The sequence below is a fragment of the Desmodus rotundus genome, chromosome 1, assembly GCF_022682495.2.
Source record: "Desmodus rotundus isolate HL8 chromosome 1, HLdesRot8A.1, whole genome shotgun sequence".
NCBI classification, from domain to species: Eukaryota; Metazoa; Chordata; class Mammalia; order Chiroptera; family Phyllostomidae; genus Desmodus; species Desmodus rotundus.
In genome coordinates, this window is record NC_071387.1 from 151515943 (window position 1) to 151541349 (window position 25407).

Here is a 25407-nt window from a genome sequence, read left to right on the forward strand (position 1 = left end):
AGCTTGTTTCTTTTCCTGGCTTACTGATATCTATTATTAAACCTTGTATTTTCATGTATTGGTTAACCTTAGATGTGTGTATTATAATGTGTTTCCTTGATTATGTTAATAAAAGTCTACACAAAATTGTTCAAACCTATCTATTTGCCTTTAAGACAAATTTTATACATATTTCCTTTAACAGTGAGAAGAAAAAACAATTATGAAAAGTTAGAGGGACTCTTACCTAAAAGCATGTCATAGTGATGGTGTTGTCATGCGTGCCCGAGTCCAGTAACCATGGAGTCATCAGTCTTCTTGGTTTTGAAACACAGATAGTTATATTATTTTATTATTATTTTTAATCCTTGCCTGAGGACATATGTATTAATTTGAGAGAGAGAGAGAGAGAGAGAGAGAGAGAGAGAGAGAGAGAGAGAAACATTGATGTGAATGAAACATCAATCCGTTGCCTACCATATGCAGATGAAACCCGCAACCTAGGTATCTGCCCTGACCAGGGATTGAACCTGCAATCCTTTTTGGTGTACAGGGCAATGATCCAACTAGTTGAGCCACCCGGCCAGGGCATGGATACTGATATTATTAAGAGAAACAGGACAAATTGGGACCTAGTGTTTCATGCCAAGTCATCTGAATACACCCAGTATTAAAACTAAAATCATATGAATTTATAGGGCCAGTAAATAAATCGAAAGCAGTGCTTTTTATGGTGTACATCTCAGAAAAGACCCTGCTTTGACTGTTTTTTCCTTTTGGGCCAGAAGAAGGAAGGGAAGGACTCTGTAGACTCCAGGTGGTGCCGTTAAACCAGGTATTCTTAACCTGAGGGGGTAGGATTCAGGTGGGCTTCAAGGTCTGTGAACCTCAATGGGATAAAAATTACATCTTTATTTTTCCTAACTGCTAACCTAAAGTTTTTTTATTATAAATGTTGGTATAAAAAATAATAGTATTAGCAGGCTTGTGACTTTGTCACAGATAGAAACCACAGATGTTTTTATGTGATATAGTACTTCTGAGCATATCCAAAATTCATTAATAAAGAAGGGCTTAATAAATAAGGACAATATATCACAAATGTGGTTTTTAAAAAAATTTGGACAAAGTAAGAATGCCCAGGCAATGAAAATTACTTTTTTTTTTTAGCTTCTCTTAAGCATCCTCTTTTGTTTCTGTGCTTGTCTGTTAGTATTAGGTTACTAATAACACTTTCATTTCAGTTTCATATTCCACTCTCCCTTAGCTTCTTTATTTTTTGACTTTGAACATAGGAGATGGTATATATCATGTAAGTTCAGAACGTATTCAGACTCCCAGGCAGGCAATTTGCCTTGGTTTGCATTCAGACTGTGACTTACTTAGCTGCATGACCATGGGCAGGTTATCTAATCTTTCAAATGCTTTGGTTTCCTCCTTTACTTTAGAGGGTTGTTGTGAATATTAAAGGAGATTTATTAAAGGCACTTATGTCAGAATGAGTGCTTTGCTTATGTTTGTTATTGTTGTTGCCGTTGTTATTGTTCATTTGAAAAAATTTGACTGCCCTTACATGAGTTAGGCCCGAGACCCTTAACGCAAATTGCTTCTCTTCCAAAAACTTAAAGTCTAAGGTCACAGACAGGTGTTGGAAAACATATTATTAAATAAGCTAACTGTTTGGAAGGAGGAATACAAAATTCCTAGTTACGTCTTGAGGATAGGTTGGGGTGCCAGGCAAGGCAATGTTAAAGCTAGATAAGCAAAGAATGGGCCAAGTATTCCAGGCAAAGCATCATTTGCAAAGGTTCTGGGGTGAAAAGATCCTTGTGCATCTGATAGTCAGTGTGATTACCCAATTCAGAGAATGAGGAATGGTGTAGTATGAAATTTGAGAAGTAGTCAGGGGCCAAATCTGGTAGGGCCTTGCTGGATTTAAGGACTGGGGCCTTATCTTTATAGCATTGGGAAGCTATTAGACTTGCATTTTTAGAGGAGTAATATGTTTACTAATGAGAGAGATGATCTGGAGGAAAGTGTGCTGTATTAGAAATAGCAGAATGAGGCTTCACCAGCAATCCAAAGAAGAGATAATAACCTGTTGATAGACTAGAATGTATTTAAACGGTCCTAGTAGAGATGAAGAGATGTGGAGATCTTTCAATATTAGCTTGAGGGACTTGATTGATTGTAAGGGATGGAAGAAGGACAAAGAGTCATGATATTTAGGCTTGCATCTTGAGCATTTAGGTGGATGATAGTGCCATTTATGGAGTTGATGAACACGGTGGAGGAGAAATAGGTTCAGACATGTGTAGATGGGTTCAGTTTGAACATACCAAATTTGAGACGCTTGTGAAATCACTACAGGGAGATATCTGTAATTAGTTGGACATATTTATAAGTCTGTGTCTCTGGTAAGTTATTTAAGAATCTGGTTATTGGGGAGAAAGGATGGCTTAGAGTAAGGAGGACTCTTCTTTAGAGTGAGTGAAAGGAAAATGTGAGAGCAAGTGATCTGAAGCGGATGTAAATGAAGGACAGCTGGGGATATAGACTAGAACTCCAGGGAATGTTAATGAAAGTTGGAGGAATGAAGTTTATTTCAAAGATATGCTGAAAAAGCAATTACTTCAAAAGACTTTTTAAAAGTTTAGAATGTACCCACTAAGAATGAAGTATAAAAGATTTTAAGCGGAAAAATAGGGACGAGATGAAGATGATTTCAGTGAAATTCAGGATGTGGTTCTGACTTAAGAGAATATACACCCAGGGTAAATGTTCTTTAGTTCTAATTAGACAACTCATTGCCATTCATATCATAGTCTCTTTAATTTAAAGATGCTAGAGGAGCCCTTTTAGGCTTAGCCAAACTGACATTATTGAATAATATTAAACCTTAATTATTAAGAAACTTTATTTTTTATCCTTCCTCCTTTTTTCCCTGTGTTTCTCTCTTCCTCCATCTTACTCTCCTTCTTTTCCATTCTCCCTCCCTCCATACCTTGCCAGGAGGGAGCTAGAATGAAATGTAGAGTTTCTATAAATGGGACATTAAAAGGGAAAGGTGTTCTTTCTTTTTTAAATAATTTGGTAACTTGCAAGGTGGGTTTTTATTTTAAACGATTTCTAAGTTCCAAGGTAATAACTTTGTGTAAATTTAATTGGCATAGAAGCTAATAAATAATGCTTAAGGTTAGGTATGTTTTTCTTAGTGAATATTTTTGTGAAGCCTTAAGTATTTTTTTAAAATGTACTAAACTGCGGTACATCCACACAATGGAATACTATACTGGTGAAGAAGAATAAAGATCTCTGTTACTGAGAGGTAGGTCATCGGTATAGATTTGTAAGCACAAAGTAGCACAGTATATTTAGTCTGCTATAAGAAAGAGAGGATAAGAATAAATTGTATAACACTGTGTGTAGTAAGCTTTTATTTTTTAAAGAAAGGGAGAGAAGTAGTACATTTTTATTTGCTTATATTAGCACTAAAAACCACTGGAGAATACATAAGAACCTAAAAGATTACCAATAAGGGTCAGAGTGTGAGACATACAATGGAGGAGGATAGGGGTATGATGTCTATTGTCTCAACATCTATTGTGTTATATTTTTTTCATGTTTAAATTTTGTGAATTTGTATTCAATACAAAAATTAATTTTAAAAATATTTTAAAATATTGCTTATTTTTTATAAAGAGAAAAGCCACATGTTTGCAAGCACTACCAATTATTTTTCATCCATTCATTGTCCATGTACTGTGCGTGTGGTTGACGCTGCAACAAAGTAGGGTATGTGTAATTCTTATTTATAAAAGACCCACTTTTGTGGGCCAGTGGGAATGTGACTTCGTCACTATGGAATGCCAAATGTCAAAGAAAGACACAGTCATTGGCGGGATCAGTGAAAACTTCAGGTAGAAGGTGGCATTTGAATTGACTTTTGAACAATTAGAGGAAAATGGGGAAAGTTGAGAGAATTTTAGGTGGGGGTGACCATAGGCATAGACATGGCAAACTCTAGGACTTGCCCACACGAGTCCTTGCTTTCGACTAGCAATAATGGATCAAAATTATCCTCGTGTAAAACTAGTCTTGTAACATTTCAAGACATTAAAATGCTTTGATGAAAGTAAATTGTTGTTACCCTGTTTGTCATTTGCCATATATCTACTGAAATACTTATGGAAACACATTCAGTCTCAGTAGCACCTGAACTAGGAATATGTACAGTATGGGAAATTTTAAAAAACCTTTTGTTTTGGTATAATGCACACAGAAAAGTTGTGAGATTTACAAGGACCATATATATTTTACATTATGTAATTCTTTTTGAACCGTTTGAGAGTAAAGTTGGAAGCTTTATGCTCTTTTACCCCTATTACATTGATGTATGTTTCCTAAGAACATTCTCTTTGTAATTACATTGTAGTTATCAGAATCAGGAAATTTTATATTGATCCAGTATTATCAGTGTACAAGTCATGTTTAAATTTTGCTAGTTGTCATGTAAGGTACTTAGTAGATGGTATTCCTCATGTCCAGGATTAAATCTAGGCTTACACTTTGCATTTAGTTGTCATGTCTCTTTATTCTTTTTTAATCTGGAACCATTCCTTAGCCTTTTTTCATCTTTCTTGATATTGACATATTTTGAAGTATAGGCCATTTGTAGAAGGACCCTCAATTTGAGTTTGTCACATGTATTCTCATAAGTAGATTCAGCTCATGTGTTTTTGACAGAAGTACCTTAGATGGATGTGATCTTTGTCCTCATGCTCAATATCAAGAGTACATGGTTTTGGTTTGCTCCAGTATTGGTGATGATTTCCAGGTCATACCATAAAGTTACCATTACTCTTTGTAATTAATCAGTAGTTGAGGGGAATATACTTGAGACTATTCTTTATGAAACCTCCACTTCTTAATTTTAGCACTTATTGATGATTTTCTAAGTCCATAATTTCTTCTGTATGCATTAGTTGGCATTCTACCATAAGAAAGAACATTATTCCCCCTTTCCTTTTTACTTTATTTATGTCATTATGGACTCATTGATTCTTACTGTATTCAATGTGTCATATAATCCATTGCTGTCATTATTTTGATGCCTAGATTATTCAAGGTTTGGCCAGATGGCTTCTCATTAAGCAGGTTTTGTATTCTTTTAATATTTATTTATCACTCTTTCAGTATTTGCTTTTTTTTTAACTTTAACTTGTAATTTGTTGTTTTTTTTTTCAATTTTTAAATTATTTTATTGTTGTTCAACTACAGTTGTCTGCATTTTCTCCCTACCCCTCTACCCCACCCCAGCCAAACCCACCTCCCTCCTTCACCTCCACCCTCCCCCTTGGTGTAGTCCATGTGTCCTTTATAGTAGTTCCTGAAACCCCTTCTCCCCACTATCAGTATTTTCTTTCTTCTTTTTTTGCTTTTGTGCAGAATTTTTATTTGCAGACTCACCTTGCACTTTCTATGCTCCAGGCCCTGAATCAGCGTTTTCTCTTAGGATCCTTGGGTCTCCTTCCATCTTCAAAACCAGCGGCCAGAGACTTAAGACACCAGAGGGTCCTGCGCCGGTGGGAAATGTACCAAAGAAGAGTTCTGAGAGGATACGCTCAGTTGTCCTGCTGTGATTGAAAAAGACACTGCTGTATTTTAGAATTTCAAGATGGCGGCAACATAGGTGGGAGCGGAATCCACTTCCCCTCAGCGCCAGGGAAATACCTAGCTGATCTGAGGAGCAGAGCGAACAGCCAACAGTACTCCAGCATATACGAAGATTAGAGACCAAAGATAGAGGACACTGAAAGATCTGACGGTGCGACAACAAAACCTGGAGTGCTGAAAAGACTAGAGTTAGACCGTGTTAAACACATAAACGTCAGCTCAAGACCAGTGAGCACAGGAGAGTAAGGAGACAGCACCACCGAATCCCATTGGCATTCTACCATAGAAGTTCATATCATAAACCCAGGGATTCAGAACAAAGCAATTTAAGAAGCAGAGGCCAACAAGAAGAGCCTCACAAACAATGGGAAGACAAAGAAACAATTCCCAAATGAAAGGAAAGGAGGAAGTCTCAGAAAGAATACTAACCGAAAAAGAGGCAAGTCAACTATCAGATACTGAGTTCAAAGCAATGGTCATCAGGAAGCTCACTGAGCTCTCTGAGCTCAAAGAGAACTACCAGAAACTACAAGGAAACTACAATGAACTCACTGCAAACTATATCAACATGAAAAAGGAAATAGAAAATATCAACAAGAGCCAAGAGGAAATGAAGAATACAATTTCTGAATTGAAGAACACCGTAGAAGGAATTAAAAGCAGACTTGATGAAGCAGAGGATCGGATCAGCGAGCTGGAGGATAAAGTAGAAAAAAACACCCAGAAAGAGCAAGAAAAGGAAAAGAGGCTCAGAAAGAATGAAGAGGCAATAAGGGAAATGCAGGACAACATGAAACGTAACAATATCCGTATAATAGGAATACCAGAAGGAGAAGAAGAAGAGCAAGGGATAGAAAACCTGTTTGAAAAAGTAATGATGGAAAATTTCCCTAATCTGAGGAGAGAAAAAGTCACCCAAATCCAGGAATCACAGAGAGTCCCAAACAAGAGGAACCCAAAGAGACCCACTGCAAGACACATCATAATTAAAATGGCAAATTTCCAAGACAAAGAGAGGATCTTAAAGGCAGCAAGGGAGAAAAAGGAAGTAACATACAAGGGAGCCCCAATAAGGTTAGCAACTGACTTCTCAATGGAAACGCTCCAAGCCAGAAGAGAATGGCAAAAAATATTCCAAGTAATGAGAACCAGAGGCCTCCAACCAAGACTACTTTACCCAGCAAGGCTCTCAATCAAGATAGAAGACCAAATAAAGAGCTTCCCAGACAAAAGAAGTCTAAAAGAATACAGCTCCACCAAACCAGCTCTGCAAGAGATGCTAAAGGGACTGCTTTAAGGAAAGGAAGGAAAAGAGAAAGACAGAGGAACACAGGTAGGAAATAATGGCAATGAATAACTACCTATTGATAATAACCTTAAATGTAAATGGATTAAATGCTCCAATCAAAAGACATAGAACAGCTGAATGGATAAGAAAACATGACCCACACATATGCTGCCTACAAGAAACCCATCTCAGGACAAAAGACTTACACAGACTGAAAGTGAAGGGCTGGAAACAAACTTTCCAAGCAAACGGACAGGAAAAAAAAACAGGGGTAGCAATACTCATATCAGACAAAATAGACTTCCAAAGAAGGGCCATAAAGAGAGACCCAGAAGGTCACTTCATAATACTCAAAGGAAGAATCCACCAAGAAGACATAAACATTATAAATATATATGCACCCAACATAGGAGCACCCAAATACATAAAGAAAATCTTGGAGGATTTCAAGAAAGATATTGACAGCAACACAATTATAGTAGGGGATTTTAACACCCCACTATCAAAAATGGACAGGTCTTCCAAACAAAAGATTAACAAAGATATTGTGTCACTTAACAATACCCTAGAGGAAATGGACTTAACTGATATATACAGAGCTTTTCATCCCAAAGAAGCAAAATACACATTCTTTTCAAGTGTCCATGGAACTTTTTCAAAGATAGACCACATGATAGGACACAAAGCAACCCTCAACAAATTCAAGAAAATTGAAATCATATCAAGCATCTTCTCTGACCACAAGGGTCTGAAACTAGAAACCAACCCCAAGGGTAAAAACCCAAAACACTCAAAAGCATGGAGACTGAATAGCATGCTATTAAACAATGAATGGGTCAAGAACGAGATTAGGGAAGAAATCAAAAACTTCCTGGAAACAAATGAAAACGAACTCACAACAACCCAAAACCTATGGGACACAGCAAAGGCAGTCCTGAGAGGGAAGTTCATAGCAATACAGGCCTACCTTAAGAAGTTAGAAACAGTTCACACAAACAACCTAACCCTACGCCTACAAGAACTGGAGGAACAACAACAAAGACAGCCCAGAGCAAGCAGAAGGAAGGAAATAACCAAGATCAGAGCAGAACTAAATGACATAGAGACTAAAAGCACAATTGTAAGGATCAATGAATCCAGAAGCTGGTTCTTTGAAAAGATAAACAAAATCGACAAGCCTTTAAGTAGGCTTATCAAGAAGAAAAGAGAGAGGATCCAAATAAACAGAATTAGAAATGAAAGTGGAGAGATTACAACTGATACCACAGAAATACAAAGGATCGTAAGAAATTACTATGAAGACCTATATGCTAAGAAATTTGAAAACCTAGATGAAATGGACACATTTCTAGAAAAATATAATCTTCCAAAACTGACTGAAGAAGAAGCAGAAAACCTGAACAGACCAATATCAGCAAAGGAAATTGAAGCAGTCATCAAGAAACTCCCATCACACAAAAGCCCTGGACCAGATGGTTTCACAGGAGATTTCTACAAAGCATTTAAGGAAGAACTAACCCCTATCCTTCACAGACTATTCGAAAAAATCCAAACTGATGGAAGACTCCCAAACTCTTTTTATGAAGCCAACATCATCCTAATCCCAAAACCAGATAAAGACACAACGAAGAAAGAAAACTTCAGGCCAATATCGCTGATGAACATAGACGCTAAAATTCTCAACAAAATATTAGCAAACCGCATCCAGCAATATATTAAAAAGATCATCCACCATGACCAAGTGGGATTCATCCCAGGGATGCAAGGATGGTACAATATTCGCAAATCAATAAACATAATACATCACATCAACAACAGCAAAGACAAAAATCACATGATCATATCAATAGATGCGGAAAAAGCGTTCGATAAGATACAGCACCCATTTCTGATAAAAACACTCAGCAAAGTGGGAATAAAGGGAGCAGTCCTCAACATAATTAAGGCCATATATGAGAGACCTACAGCCAACATCACATTCAATGGACAAAAACTTAGAGCTTTCCCACTAAGATCAGGAACAAGACAAGGATGCCCTCTCTCACCACTCCTAGTCAACATAGTATTGGAAGTCCTAGCCACAGCAATCAGACAAGAAAAAGCAATAAAAGGCATCCAAATTGGAAAGGAGGAAATGAAACTGTCACTGTTTGCAGACGACATGATAGTGTACATGGAAAACCCTATAGACTCCACTCAAAAACTACTCGACCTAATAAATGAATTTGGCAAAATAGCTGGATACAGAGTCAATACCCAGAAATCAAAGGCATTCCTGTACACCAACAACGAAACTGCAGAAACACAAATCAGGAAAAAAATCCCATTCGATATAGCAACAAGAAAAATAAAGTACCTAGGAATAAACCTAACCAAGGAGGTAAAAGACCTGTACTCAGAAAACTACACAACACTGAAGAAAGAAATTAAGGAAGATACAAACAAATGGAAGCATGTACCAGGTTCATGGATTGGAAGAATTTACATCATCAAAATGGCCATACTACCCAAAGCAATTTATAGATTCAATGCAATCCCTATTAGAGTACCCATGACATATTTCACAGATATAGAACAAACATTGCAGAAATTCATATGGAACCATAAACGACCTCGAATAGCAGCAGCAATTTTGAGAAAGAAGGACAAAGCAGGAGGTATCACAATACCTGATATCAAACTGTATTACAAGGCCACGGTAATCAAAACAGCCTGGTACTGGCATAAAAACAGGCACATAGACCAATGGAACAGAATAGAGAGCCCAGAAATAAACTCAAATCTATACGATCAATTAATATTTGACAAAGGAGGCAGGAGCATAAAATGGAGCAAAAACAGTCTCTTCAACAGATGGTGTTGGGAGATCTGGACAGCTACGTGCAAAAAAATGAAACTCGATCACCAACTTACGCCATACACGAAAATAAACTCAAGATGGATAAAAGACTTAAATATAAGCCGTAACACCATAAAAGTCCTTGAGGAAAACATTGGCAGGAAAATCTCAGACATTCCACGCAGCAACATCCTCACAGACACATCCCCTAAAGCAAGGGACATAAAGGAAAGAATAAACAAATGGGACCTCATCAAAATAAAAAGCTTCTGCATGGCTAAAGAAAACAGCACCAAATTACAAAGAGAACCAACAATATGGGAAAGTATATTTGCCAATGATACCTCAGACAAGGGCCTGATCTCCAAAATATATAAAGAACTCACACGACTCCACTCCAGGAAGACAAACAACCCAATTAAAAAATGGGCAAAGGACTTGAACAGACACTTCTCCAAGGAAGACATACAGAAGGCCCAGAGACATATGAAAAGATGCTCAGCATCACTAGCCATCAGAGAGATGCAAATTAAAACCACAATGAGGTATCATCTCACACCAGTCAGAATGGCCAACATAAACAAATCCACAAACAAATGTTGGAGAGGATGCGGAGAAAAGGGAACCCTCGTGCACTGTTGGTGGGAATGCAGACTGGTGAGGCCACTGTGGAAAACAATATGGAATTTCCTCAGAAAACTAAAAATGGAACTGCCCTTTGACCCAGTAATTCCGCTGCTGGGATTATACCCTAAGAACACTGAAACACCAATCCAAAAGAATCTGCACCCCAATGTTCATAGCAGCACAATTTACAATAGCCAAATACTGGAAGCAACCGAAGTGCCCATCAGCAAACGAGTGGATCCAAAAACTATGCTATATTTACACAATGGAATTCTACGCAGCAGAGAGAAAGAAGGAGCTTATACCCTTTGCAACAGCATGGATGAAACTGGAGAGCATTATGCTAAGTGAAATAAGCCAGGAAGTGAGGGACAAATACCATATGATCTCACCTTTAACTGGAACATAAGCAATAGAAGGAAAAAGCAAACAAAATATAACCAGAGACATTGAAGTTAAGAACAATGTAACAATAGCAAGGGCGGGGGTGGGGGGTGGGGGCGGGGACAGTGGGTAGAGGGGATTACAGGAACTACTATAAAGGACACATGAACAAATCCAAGGGGGAGGGTGGAGAGGGGGGAGGGAAGTGGGTTCACCTGGGGTGGGGTGAAGGGATGGGGGAAAAGGCACACAACTGTAATTAAATAACAATAAATAAATTTAAAAAAAAATAAATAAATAAATAAAAATAAATTAAAAAAAAAAAAAAAAAAAAAAACCAGCGGCCAGTCAGGGCCTTCTCACTTTGCATCTTTCCGGCATGCTCTTTTTCCATAATCTTCCACTTTTAAAGATTCATATGATTAGATTAGATCTAATCAGATAATTTCCCCTTCTTGGGTTCTTAAGATTAACCATATATACACAGTTTCTTTTACCATGTAACATAACATTTTAACAATTTGTGAGAGTTGCAATGTGGACATCTTTGGGTAGCCATGTTTCTGCCTATCACAGACAGTAATACTCACTGTGCCTGACTTTGCTGAATCAGTTTTCCTTTTCTGTTAGAATCCTCCAATCGTTCCCTCCTTGATTCAGTGAAAACAAAAGAGCTGTTAGGATTCAGAGTCACAATAGTACTGTATTAGATATAATAGCTATAGAAAAATTATAGAGGAAACATATTCTAGAAATACTGAAAAAATAAAATATGCTCAGAGTATTGCTTTTAAAAATTAGAAGTCCTTGTTTGTGAGTTTATATTAATTTGTTCTAATCCATAATATTAAGGCCCATAGTTATTCATACAGTAACAGGAAGTAAACTATTATAAGTAATCAGTAAAGAGTCTCTTAATTTAGTATAAAAACATTCCAAAATAGAGAGATTCTCATTCAGAATAATAAATGATAATAATTCACGTGAATTTTGCTAATGGAAAACATTGCATCTTAATATATTCTTTTCCTTCCTAGATCATCACGAAGTATGTATATGAGCTCCTGGAAAAGGACTGTAATTTGAAAAAAATCTCTATTCCAGTAAGTCCAACTTTAAAAATTGTTTATATTTCCAAATAAAATAGTTTTCAGTTCAGAAGAAAACTTTTGTTTTAGGTTAACTGTGATAAGTTTAAATGTTAAGGTCTTAATGTTTTGTTATTGATAAAGATAATATTAAATTCCTGTCAGTATGCCTAATCTCATTGTATGCAATTGTTCTTAGAAAATAATAATCTTCAGAACTTTTGTGCACAATGAGATAAGATATACTACAAAATAGATGTGGGGATGCGAAGTTCAGCATGGGGAGCATAGTCAGTATATTGTAGTGACTGTGTGTGTGCCAGGTGGGTACTAGAAATGACAGGGGGAGCGCTTTGTAAGGTGTGTAATTGTCTGGCCACTAGGCTCTGTGCCTGGAAACTAAGAGAGAATAATTTTGAATGTAAGCTGTAATTGAAACAGATAAAAATACATCTCTAGATAAATAATCACTAAGACCTAACTTAAGAATTGTATTATCATTTTTGAAAATGATAATACAATTAAAAGGACTACCTTTCTCTCCCCTTTCCAATTTTATTGATATGGTTTATTTTAGTTATTTATTTGAAGTAAACAAATATCTTTCTTGTTTCATTAGATATTCACCTTGTTTATTTCCTGATTTTTTAACTATATGTTTTATTTCTATGTTATTTTCTCTACACATTCCCAAATTCATTCCTGATGCTTCCTGTTTGGTGACACAGCTCCTTCCTTTTGTGGCAGAAATTTTGCACATTTTGCCATTGCAGAATAAAAAAGTTTGAAATTCATTCTCTTGACTCAAATTCTCAAGAAAGCCTTTTTGTTTTTAATGTCAAACATGAAATATTAAGCTTTCAAATGAAGAGATACTAATCTTATATGTGAAGTGGTGGTGGGACTAGAAGATCTTTGTTATCCCTGACAACTTTCTGATTTTATAATATACATGAATCTGGAAGACTTACTAAAAAGTAAATCTTCATTCATTTAAAGTGTAAAAGACTTTGCATATAGATAATTTTGTTTGCATTAAATTTTGTGTGAGATTTAAAAATTTGGGGGGTGTTATTCTATGAATTATAGGATTTGAGGATTTCTTTTTTAAATTTTTTTAAAAGATTTTATTTCTAAAGAGGAAAAGGAAGGGAGAAAGAAAGGGAGAGAAACATCAATGTGTGGTTGCCTCTTACACGTCCCCTACTGGGGACCTGGCCTGCAACCAGGCATGTGCCCTAAACTGGGAAAGGAACCGGTGACCCTTTGGTTTGCTCAATCCACTGAGCCACACCAGGCACAGTGAGGATTTCTTTATACTATCTATCCTCACAAATTATTCCAAAGTTAATTTTTTTTTCAAATCCATTTTATGTTGAATTTTCTATAGATAACCTCAAATGCAGATCACATTGTTAATTATTTGTTCATGCACTTAACAAATATTTATGTAAGGGTGCCAGGCACTGTTCCATGTGCTTGTGATGTACCAATGAATAAAAAACATTTTCTAACAGCTACACCTGCCCTTACTGATTTGTCAACTTTCATTCCTTTAGAAATACATGAAAACCAAGATTTCAGTGGTCTTTTGGGGAATGAATATACTAGTTCTATCTGGATTCTAACTTTTTGGTTTAGTTTTCACCTTAGGTCAAGTGTGTTACTTTATTAAAACTATATATTGCATTTGGTGTTCTGGAAAGTTAATATAGAATTTTGTCATTTTATTCAGTCTTTTCTGTTAATTTTATTTGTTTCAAAGTTTTTATGTTTTTAATATATTTTATTGATTATGCTATTACAGTTGTCCCATTTCCCCCCTTTATTCCCCTCTACCTTGCACACCATCTCCCACCCACATTCTCCTTTAGTTCATTTCCCTGGGTCATGCATATAAGTTCTTTGTCTTCTACATTTCCTATACTATTCTTAACCGCCCCCTGTCTATTTTCTACTACCATTTATGCTACTTATTCTCTGTACCTTTTCCCCCACTCTCCCCCTCTCACTCCCCCGCTGATAACCCTCCATGTGATCTCCGCTTCTGTGATTCTGTTCCTGTTCTAATTGTTTGCTTAGTTTGTTTTTGTTTTTGTTTTAGGTGTGGTTGTTAATAACTGTGAGTTTGCTGTCATTCTTACTGTTCATATTTTTTATCTTCTTTTTCTTATATAAGTCCCTTTAACATTTCATATAATAAGGGCTTTGTGATGATGAACTCCTTTAACTTGATCTTATCTGGGAAGCACTTTGTCTGCCCTTCCATTCTAAATGATAGCTTTGCTGGGTAGAGCAATCTTGGCTGTAGGTCCTTGATTTTTATGATTTTGAGTACTTATTTCCAGCCCCTTCTTGCCTGCAAAGTTTCTTTTAAGAAAGCAGCTGACAGTCCAATGGGAACTCCTTTGTAGGTAACTGTCCCCTTGTCTCTTGTGGCTTTTAAGATTCTCTCCTTATCTTTAATCTTGGCTAATGTAATTATGATGTGCCTTGGTGTGTTCCTCCTTGGGTCCAGCTTCTTTGGTAGTCTCTGAGCTTCCTGGACTTCCTGGAAGTCTATTTCCTTTGACAGATTAGGGAAGTTCTCCTTCATTTGTTCAAGTAAGTTTTCAATTTCTTGCTCTTCCTCTTCTCCTTCTGGTACCCCTATGATTTGGATGTTGGAATGTTTCAAGATGTCCTGGAGGTTCCTAAGCCTCTCCTCATTTTTTTGAATTCTTGTTTCTTCATTCTTTTCTGCTTGGATGTTTCTTCCTTCTGGTCCACACTGTTGATTAGAGCCCCAGTTTCCTTCCAGTCACTGTTGGTTTCCTTTACATTTTCCTTTATTTCACTTAGCATAGCCTTCATTTTTCATCTAATTTGCAACCATATTCAACAAGTTGTGTGAGCATCCTGATTAACAGTGTTTTGAACTGTGCATCTGATAGGTTGGCTATCTCTTCATTACTTAGTTGTATTTTTTCTGGTGCTTTGATTTGTTCTTTCATTTGGGCCTTTTTTTTTTTTTTTTTTTGTCTCCTCCAGCCTGTTACCTAGTATGGGGCAGAGCCTTAGGTGTTCACCAGGGTGGGGCAACTCTTGTCACTGCATTGTGATGCTGTATGTGGGGGAGGGGTCCGAGAGGGAACAATGTGACTTGCTCTGCGCTCTGCTGGTTTTCAGTCACTTCCCCCACTACCCACAATCAAGTTGGGCGCTTCTGGTGCTGATTCCCAGGTGGGTGGGTTTGTGTACGTTCTAGGCTCCTGTGGGTCTCTCCAGTGAACTCTCCTGTGAGGCTGGGATTTTCTCCTGCTGCTGCCTCAACCCCCACAGGTGTTTTTGATTAGAGTTTTGAGGCTTTATTTCCTCGAGCTGGAACTCTGGGTTGCTCAGTCTGTCTCATTCCCCAGTTGTTCTCTCAGTTTATCTGCAAGCTAATGTGGGACCACCTGGTCTGCAATCCACACACAGCCTTGCCATGTCTGCCAGCTGCCACCAGGCCAAGAGTCCTCTCCGCCTGGCTGCCCTTCTCTGCCCCTCCCACTAGTCTAGTTGAATGTTTCTTCTTTATCTCCTTGGTTGTCAGACTTCCGTACAGTTCGATTTTCTGTCAGTTCTAGTTGTTTTTTGTTTTTCAACTTGTTATTGTCCTTTGGTTGTTCGAGGAGGCACAGTGTGTCTACCTATGCCTCCATCTTGACCGGAAGTCCCTCAAAGTTTTTAAAGAACAATATTTAAAGAGCCCTAAGTTAATTCATTGTTAGTATACAATTAATATTGAATCCTTTAACTCTATAATACTTCTAGTTTCCTGGAACCTTTACACTCATGTCAATGCTCTAGATATCCAGAACAAATCACAAGATAATTGCTCATATAGATCATGTTATATGAATGTTTCATTAATTTTCTTTATAGAAGGCCTGAGATGAGGTTTAGAAGGACTTTTCTCTTTGATCCAATTATTTCCCCTCATTTAAATTTAGATTATAAAATTAATATGCAAAAATATTAATATACATAGAAAGAGCATTACATTATATGAGACCTATATGTGTCAAGTCCATTTCTGGTTAGCAAAGATTTCCTGGTTTTATAAATCAAAAAGCAACATAAAATTTATTTTAGGAATTTAATCTGTCTTTAAATTATCATAATATATTTTATGTAGTTGTGAAATTTTTCTTCCATAACTTACAGTTCTTTTCCTGAGTTATCTTAAATCCCGAATAGATGCTAGCAGTGAGAGTGGAGTTTTGTTTGTCTGTTTTGAGGCTTTTTGGTATAGTTGTTCTTTTTATTACAGAAATACTGCCAAAATTTTTTTGCCCTGATGATGAACTAAGTTTTTTAGTTTATAGTTGAACTATTTAATAAGGAAAGAAAAACTTACTTTGTTTCTTTTTTAAATGACAACACTTTATTCAAGCCCATGATTTCATAGTAAAGATCATAATCATGTCTAACCACCCTCATATATATAAGTACAATATATTCTCAATTGTGTTACGTCACAATTACATAGAATATTGAATTAACTTAATAACTTGACTGCAAATATTCTTCAGTTTATTCAGTCATATTTTTTGTTTTGCTTTTTTCCTTTTTATTAAACTTATTGGGGTAACACTGGTTAACAAATTCTGCAGGGTTCAGATACACGATTCTACAGCACATCCTCTGTACACTGTATTGTGTGTTATCCACCCCAAGTCAAGTCTCTCTCCATCACCATTTATTCCCCTGTACTCTCCTTCACCTCCCCAACCCTCTTTCACTCAGCCCTCACCATGCTCTTGTACTTGTCCATGAAATTTTGCTCTTTTTTTGAGCAGTCCCTCCACCAACACCCCCAACCAGACACCCAGTCATTTTTAAATGAACTTCACAATTAGTGGGTTTCATTAGCATCTCCAAATGAGTTGTTAACAGGTAAAATTTGTTTGGTGTGGTCTCACTGACCAGTTGGTCTTTGAAATTGATTTGTCAGTAAGTGAGGCGGTATGCTGGAATGACCTTTATATGCATGTATTCTTGAATGGAAGCTCAGCTTAATGAATTAGCACTGTTTGAAGATAAATGGACTTGGGACAGCCATTTCCAAACTTAAGTTAATGAAGAAAAAGTTATTTTATTCATATAATAATTTCACTGTTGAAAATTAGCATTAACTTTATACACGTAAGTTACAGTTACCAACTGCAAAGTTCAGAATTCTGTGTTAAATTGATATGGTATTAGCCAACAGCCAGATCAAATACTGCCGTTACTCCTTAATCATTAATACCATTACATTATTCAGTTTTATTATTTTTTCCTTGAATTTTCTAATGTTCTCATATTTTTGAAGTCAACATTTTAGGATATTTAAATAAAACTTTATTTACTTACTCATGGCTACCTTAATTTGTAGCCCCTTAAAATGTTTGAACATTATAATAATAAACATATTTTTATCTTTGGAAAATAAGTAATCTTCCAGTTTTAAAGTGATTACTGTAGACTTTAAAGGACCAACACTTCATTGCTTTAAAAATTGACTGGGTTCCTTGGTTACAGGGGACTTAGGCAAATAGTAAAAAGGAACAGTGATCAAGCCCCTACTGGCAAGTCCAGAGCAACAGTTTTTTTCATTGAGATAAACAGATGTCCATTTCCATAGCCATTTCAGGGTCCTTTAAAGCCTCGCTGATTTTAAGAGGCACTTTTGTTTGTGTGTGTTTAGATGTACTCTTTGGTAAATGAATGCCTAGAAACCTTATCGCCAATTTTCTTCTTTTTTAAAGCCACTTTAATTGAGTCATTGCTCTGTTTTCATATAATGTTCTTAGGTAAATGGGAGATTACCTAGATTTGGTTTTCTTCTTTCTTTCATCCTCTTCCCTTCCTCTGTTACTTCAGTCATACCTGCTGTCATTATTGTCATTTGTTTACTCAGGATATCTCATGCATGGAAGCTAATGTGATTCTGTTACATTTCGTATCTCTCTTCCACTGACAAGTGAAGAACTATTGCATTACAGGTGGATTTACCCTTTCTATTCGAGAATGTGTATATTACCAGCTCTGTCTCTGGCCAGGCTGCACAAAGGCTTCATTCCTAGTGACTTGCCACTGTTGATGTGGAATATGACTCAGTGTGTGCCATGGTGCATGTAATAAAAGATGGGGGAGTTATCAAGTCCTAAAAGTCTTTTGAGTCTCCAAATATAATCATACATTATCTAGTTTAAAATGAGATATTTAGTACAATTACAATGAATAAAAATATTTACTTTTCAACCCTTAGATAACTAGTACATAAAATAAGGTTATCAGAGTACACAAATAATATTCTTTCATTAAATAATTATTATATAATCTTATGTTCATATTCTAAATGAAATTTTAAAGTTCATTCACATAGAACAGTAGGTTTTTGAATTTTTAAATAGTTCTCTCTCCCATCTTTGAAAAGTTTGGTAGTATTTCTGAGTAGTATATGATTTTCTAAAAGGTGTATCCTCCAATTGGGTTTTCCTGTTTTCTATTTTAGGTATAGTATACTTCTGTTTTCAAATTTTAGACTTAATAGCTGTTTGACTTTGGGCAAGTTATTTAAACTCTCTAGATTTCAATTTCTTCATCTACAAATGAGTATAATCATAATGCCACCTTAATACTGTGATGGATATAGTATTTTAAAAACACTTTACATAGTATCTGGATAATAGGAAGTACTCAAAATTAGAGATTCTTAAAAATAATGATTCTTAGTATACAGCAGTAATATAGGGGCACATATATTTCCAATTTTCTTTTTATATTTAAATTACTATCATGTCTCTTACTCATCCACTGTATATATAATTGTTAATCTCTAATGAATATTTTAATTTTACTTTAAACTTTTTTAACCCTATAGTTCTATAATAACTATTTCATAATTTATAGTAACCATTAGTTGTGGTTTCATTTATGTTTATGCTTGATCAGAAAACATTTATTATTTATTTGTTTTTAATTACAGGTAGATGCCACTGAAAGTGAACCAAAGAGTTTTATCTTTATGAGTGAAGATGCTTTGACAAACCCACAGAAACTGATGGTTTTAATTCATGGTAGTGGTGTTGTCAGGGCAGGTCAGTGGGCCAGAAGGCTCATCATAAATGAAGATCTGGACAGTGGCACACAGATACCATTTATTAAGAGAGCTATGGATGTAAGTGTGATTTATTTTATATTTTGGGGGGCATTTTATAACTCTGTTTTATTATGTATTATAATTTATTTTAACGTGTTTCTTCAAAAGTATATCCTAAACGTAATCTTACTATTATCATTTATTTGTAATGAAAAATTGTTTTTCATTATTTTACAGTTATAACCAAAAACAAAAGTACATCTTAAGTATGTAAAACATTACATGTCTTTGAAATGAATACTTTTTATTCTACTTTTTTATTATTACATGAAATATCACTTGAACTATCAACTACTTATCAATATTATTGAAATACTTCTGAAAAAAATATGACTGCTTTTGTAAATCTTTTCCTACCTAATTAGTGATGTTAGAAACGAAAAGAAATTTGCTACTTTAATTTAATCTCTTATTTTGTTAAATGAAGAGTTGGAATAACTCAGTATTTTTTGTAACTCCTTTAAAAAATCTCTTTAGAGGCACAAATAAAATGCTTTCAGCATAAGACACACAAACTAAATAATAAATTGTAATATTTATTGAATTATTTTCTTGAATTCAAACTTTTTGGAAATTGGTATTTTAAAATTGTGTTTAAGATTTTTATTTTCCTGTAATAGTGAATTTGTTATTTCCTGGCCTAGCATTCTAAATGTAAATGTTAGGCTACTTTTGTTTTATTGTCTTATTCTTGGGGTCTTTTGAATTTTGCAAAGTGTAGGTTTCTTGTGCATATAAGTATAGTTTTTCTTCAGAAAAAAAAGTAAAGTGGCATCTTCTATAAGAATGTAAAGTTTATTTTTGTAATTAAAATTGGGAAAGAATTCTTTGGTAACACCAATGTACAATACAATGTCAAAGGTAAAATGTTCCCTCCTGTGCTAACTCTGAAATGTTAATACAGTTGATCCTAGAACAGTGCAGCTTTGGGGGAAGGGGGAGGGGAGGGGATGGAGCGGAGTGGTTAAGAGTACCGGCACTTTTACTTTCGCTCTGCACACAGTCAAAAATCCGTATATAACTTTTGACTCTCAAAACTTAAGGGTTAATAGCCTACTGTTGACCAGAACCTTACCTATAACATAAGCAGTTGCTTAACACATGTTTTGTATATTATACATTTTATATACTGAATTCTTACAATAAAGTTAGCTACAGAAAAGAAAATGTTATTAAGAAGTCATAAGGAAGAGAAAATACTTAATAGTATTTTTTGAAGAAAATCCATATGTAAGTGAACATGCACTATTGAAATGCATGTTGTTCAAGGGTCAACTGTATTTAAGGCCCAGCAAACCTCTTAAATAAGAGTATTTTTATTAATAGATTTTGAGGCTCTTAAAATACTTTAGGTAGAATTTCTTAGGTTAACGGTGGGGTTTTTTTTCAGTCTTCATGGGTATGCAAAGAACACAATGGCATTATTTCTTGCAAACTTCAGTGGTGTGTTTTTAGTAGAATTTAAGTAACTAAAATAAATTGAGGTTTAGGTTGAAGCAACTTACATAAAATATATTATTTTTTATTTTATTAAATTTGTTGGGGTGATATTGGTTAACAGGGTCATAGGTTTCAAGTGTACATTGAAGATCATGTACCTCTGTATTATTTAAACTGTTTCATACTTCAGGATACGAATAGTGAATGAACTTTCTGACACAGTAGTTTGTGGTTAGAAGAGAGCCTGTTGATCTACTTTAGCATTATATGTGAAATATGACCATAATTCAGTGAATATTTGAAAGTATAATTTAGTAAAAAAAGAATCAGATGTTTGTATGCTTGAAGGCTAGTTGAAATATTTATATTGTCCCTGCTACTATAACAACTAAGTCTTTCCCCTTTTAGAATTTTTTTTATTGTTATATAAGATTTTTTTGAGGTGAAAGAGTATATTGGAAGCTATAGCAAAGATCTTTGAATTGACTGTCTGTTAATATCCCGAACAGGAGGGAGGAAGTTTGTCAGTAACAGTAGAATAGTCAGTCATCTTGTTCTTATACATAGGAATAGTGTTTTGGGTATAACAGCATTTCATTGCCCTGTCATTTTTTTCTGTTTTTCTCAATCATAGCAACTCATCATTCCTTGGGACAAATAAAAGCAACTCATTTCTAAATACTTTAGTATTTAGTATATGTAGTATGCTATATACTTTGAAATTAAAGTTTGTAGCTTATATCCTTCTTTTATTTTATAGTAACTAAATATGAACTTTGTCATGGTAACTTTCTACATAGTAAACATTTAAATACGATGTCTTTTTAGTCTAGGTAAAGTTATTTTATTATTTTGGATTTACCTTTTCTCGTGTTTCATAGTTCTTAAAGAGCTGCTCTCTGTTTGTTTTGGGGGTGGTGCAAGGGGACAGGCGTGGAGATGGATGGTATTTTAGGAGGCTGGCAGAGGATGAGTAATAGGGAGGAAGAGTTGCCTCTTTCTTACTTTTAAATCAGAATAGCTCTGCTTGTTTCTATTTTTTGGACACTTTGCAAAATGAATTTAAAGAAAGGTTTCCATAGTTTACAAAAGGCTGGGAGCCACTACTCTGTTTTTTATGGTTTGTCAGTTTTCATATCACAGCTAAAGTGAATTCTTAGATTTTCAGGTCAGACAGTATCACCTCTACTCAGTGTTGTTAATATTTCAGTTACATTTCTTGCAAATATTTTGTTTATTTTGGTATAAGGCTTTTATTTTACCCAAGTAGTAATTGATATTGTGCATGTCAAAGCTTGAGATCTGCATCCCATTATCTGTTTTATTTATTTTTTAATTTTTTAAATTAAGTTGATTAGGGTGATGTTGGTTAATAAAATTTTGTAGGTTTTGTACACTTCTGTAATGTCTCATCTTCATATTGCATTGTGTGTTTGCTACTCAAAGTCAAGCCTCCTTCCACCACTGTGTTTTTGACCCCCTTTACCCTTTACTACCCCCCTTCTCTCTGGTAACCACCACGCTGTTTTCTGTCTATGAAGTTTTGTTTGTTTTTTCTGTTTTTTCATTTATTGCTTTCAGTTTTATGTACCATATAGAAGTGAAATCATACTGTTACTGACTTTTCCATCTGATGTCTTTTGCTTAGCATGATATTCTCAAGATCCATCCATGTTGTCACAATCTTTCCTTATGGCTGAGTAGTATTCCACCATATATACGGACTACATCCTCTTTATCCAGTTGTCTATCAAGAGACACTTCAGTTTTCTCCATGTCTTGGCCATCATTAATAATGCTGCGATGAACATAGGGGTACATATATATTACAAATAAATGTTTTCAAATTTTTCAGGTAGATGCTCAAGAAGCGGGTAGCTGGGTATATTCTTAATTTTTAGTATAATATTAAAGGTCCTGAAATTGGATTCATATCATTGTGAGGATAACCCTTTTTTTAAAAAAACAGTAGCATTCTGCCTCTAAGTGGACTGTTTTATAATATATATTTAATTAACTCTGTGGAGCCTCTTTGGTTGACGGTGGGATGAGGATTGGAACCACCTCCACAATGGCCCCTGAGGTTTCTTCCTTGGAGCTAGGGTCCCCATATATCACAATTTGAAAATCAAATCACAGATATTCCAGTTCTTGTATTGTAGATATTTCAGAACTTGATTATCAAAAATGTATGAATATTTCGTGTTGGAGAAGTAGTGCATATCAGATAAATTCCCACAATACTTCTGAGGTTTCCATAGTTAGTAATTTTAGTGTTTAACAATCTTCATTGCATAATATATTACTTGGAATAGGAAATAGTATATCTATATCCAAGTACTAATTATTCAGTGTTTGATTGTGCACTTTGAGAGTTGCTCATACTTGTTTCTTCTTTTATCTTTTCTCATATGCATCTTTTTAGGCATGTTAGTTCGTCTCTAAAAAAGGAGTGAGGAAAGTAGGTGACATTCTAAATCATTTAATCATTAATTGCAAGGGTGGATCAAGGGCGAAAATTTTAAGGAGTCAATCACTCTCAAGGTTGTGCAGTACTTGTAGGACACTGAGTGTTAGTGCCCCCTTAAATTTTATACCCTAGCACCTCACTGATTTCTTCCTGGCTCCTTTGACTGATGGAAATGTACTGTCAAAAAGTTTTATGGGGAGCAGTTTGGGAGTCACTGGTCTATACATTCAAATTTTACTATGTGTCGGAATCCCCTGGTGAAACAAATTATCCTGGACCAGTTCCAGATTTTCATTCAGAAGATTTGGTTGGGCCTGAGTATGTATGTACATATCCCAGGTGATGTTTATGCCGCTAATCTGGGCACCGAACTAGAACCACTGGTATAACTTAATACTCTTTGGATTGGTAAGGTTTATTTATACCTTTCAGGTTATAGGTGTAATTGATAAGGTGGGAATTGAAGGCAGTTGTATCTAGTAAGATAGAGAGTGAGAAGTCCTAGAAAATGTTTTATAATAAAATCAGTAGAATTAAAAGTTTATTCAGTCATTTGTTTTGTTTTTTTTTATATTGAATTTATTGGGGTGACACTGGTTAACAGAATCATACAGGTTTCAGGCGCACAGTTCCACAGCACGCCATCTGCACACTGTATAGTGTGTTTATGAAAGGATGACAGATGAAAATAAACCTGCACTGATACATGCAAAGATTGAAACTAGTCTGCCTTCTTATACCACACACAAGAAAAACTCAAAATGGATTAAAGACTTAAATGGAAGACTCAAAATCATAAAAATCCGAGAAGAAAACATAGGCAGCAAACCCATGAAGATTTCTCACAGTAATATCTTTCTGATATATCTGCTTGGGCAAGGGAATCAAAAGAAAAAATAAGCAAAACCTTTTTAGTTTGATAGTTCCATTTGACTGATACATCAGGAGAGAGAGCACTATAAACTTAATTGTGAAATAGCAAATATAAGCAACACTAAAAGTATTGAGAGTTATTGTATCTAGGGAACAGAACTAATAGACGGAAAAGGATTAGAAAAGGATAATTTGTTCTTTTGATATGTACCTTTTGCTTTTACTTGACTTTAAGATTATATGCATGTATCCTTTGATGTTCTACAGTTTATTTTAATAAATTTTAAGTGCAGATTTGTTTATATTTTAAATGTTAATTGAATTTATTGGGGAGACATTGGTTAATAAAATTATATAGGTTTCAAGTGTACTATTCTATAACACATCATCTGTATATTGTATTGTGTGTTGTATTGTGCCTAGGTCAGGTGTGCTTCCATCACCATTTATTCCCTGTTGACCCTCTTCTATATCCCCCACCCCCCTTTCTTTCTGGTTATCATCACACTGTTTATTGTCTGTGTCTATATGTTTTTTTGTTTTTGCTTAATCCCTTCACCTTTTTCATCAAGTCCCCACCCAGCTGCCCTCCCTGCAGATAGCTGTCAGTCTGTTCTCTATGTCTGTGGGTCTATTTCTATTTTCTTTGTTTATAATGAGACCCCGCATATAATTGACATCATATGGTATTTGTCTTTCTCTGATGGGCTTATTCAGTTAGCATAATACTTCCCAGATGCATCCATGCTGTCACAAAAGGTAAGATTTCTTTCCTTTTTATGGCCCAGTATTAGTCCATTGTATAAATGGACCACAGCCTTTTTATCCACTCATCCACTGATGAGCACTTGGGCTGCTTCCAAATCTTAGCTATTGTAAATAACACTTCAGTGAACATAGGGATGCATACAGGGTAAGGCAAAAGTAGAATTACAGTTGTTCATATGGAAAATAATACCATAATTAATAAATAATAATACAAGAATGAACTCTTGTTCCATGTACTAAAAACTGTGAACCTATTTTTGCCCTACTCTGCGTGTTCTTTCAAATTAGTATTTCAGGTTTCTTCAGATATATTCCCAGAAGTGGAATTGCTGGGTCATAAGACACTTCCCTTTTTAACTTTATGAGGACTCTCCATACTGTGTTACACAGTGGCTGCACCAGTCTCCATTCCCACCAACAGTGCATGAGGGCTCCCTTTCTTCCACATCCTGACCAACACTTGTTTGTTGATTGATTATTTCAATGTCTCTGGTTATATTTTGTTTGCTTTTTTCTTTTGTTGATTATGTTCTAGTTAAAGGTGAGATCATATGTATGGTATTTGTCCCTCACCGCCTGGCTTATTTCACTTAGCATAATCCTCTCCAGTTCCATCCATGATGTCTTGAAGGGTAGGAGCTCCTTCTTTCTCTCTGCTGCGTAGAATTCCATTGTGTAAAAGTACCATAGTTTTTTGATCCATTCATTTGCTGATGGGCGCTTAGGTTGCTTCCAGTACTTGGCTATTGTAAATTGTGCTGCTATGAACATTGGGGTGCATAGGTTCTTTTGGATTGGTGTTTC

At 35.5% G+C, this 25407-nt stretch overlaps 1 protein-coding gene across 2 annotated transcripts in view; it reads left to right on the forward strand.

Moving 5' to 3' along the window:
* ARB2A (ARB2 cotranscriptional regulator A) overlaps nt 1-25407 on the forward strand; it is a 404957-nt gene that overhangs the window by 76453 nt on the left and 303097 nt on the right. For both annotated transcript variants that reach the window (XM_024563510.4, XM_024563505.3), the window contains 2 exons: nt 11831-11896; nt 18879-19070. In XM_024563510.4, the coding sequence (XP_024419278.1) occupies nt 11831-11896; nt 18879-19070 (258 nt within the window). The remainder of the gene's footprint in view (nt 1-11830; nt 11897-18878; nt 19071-25407) is intronic.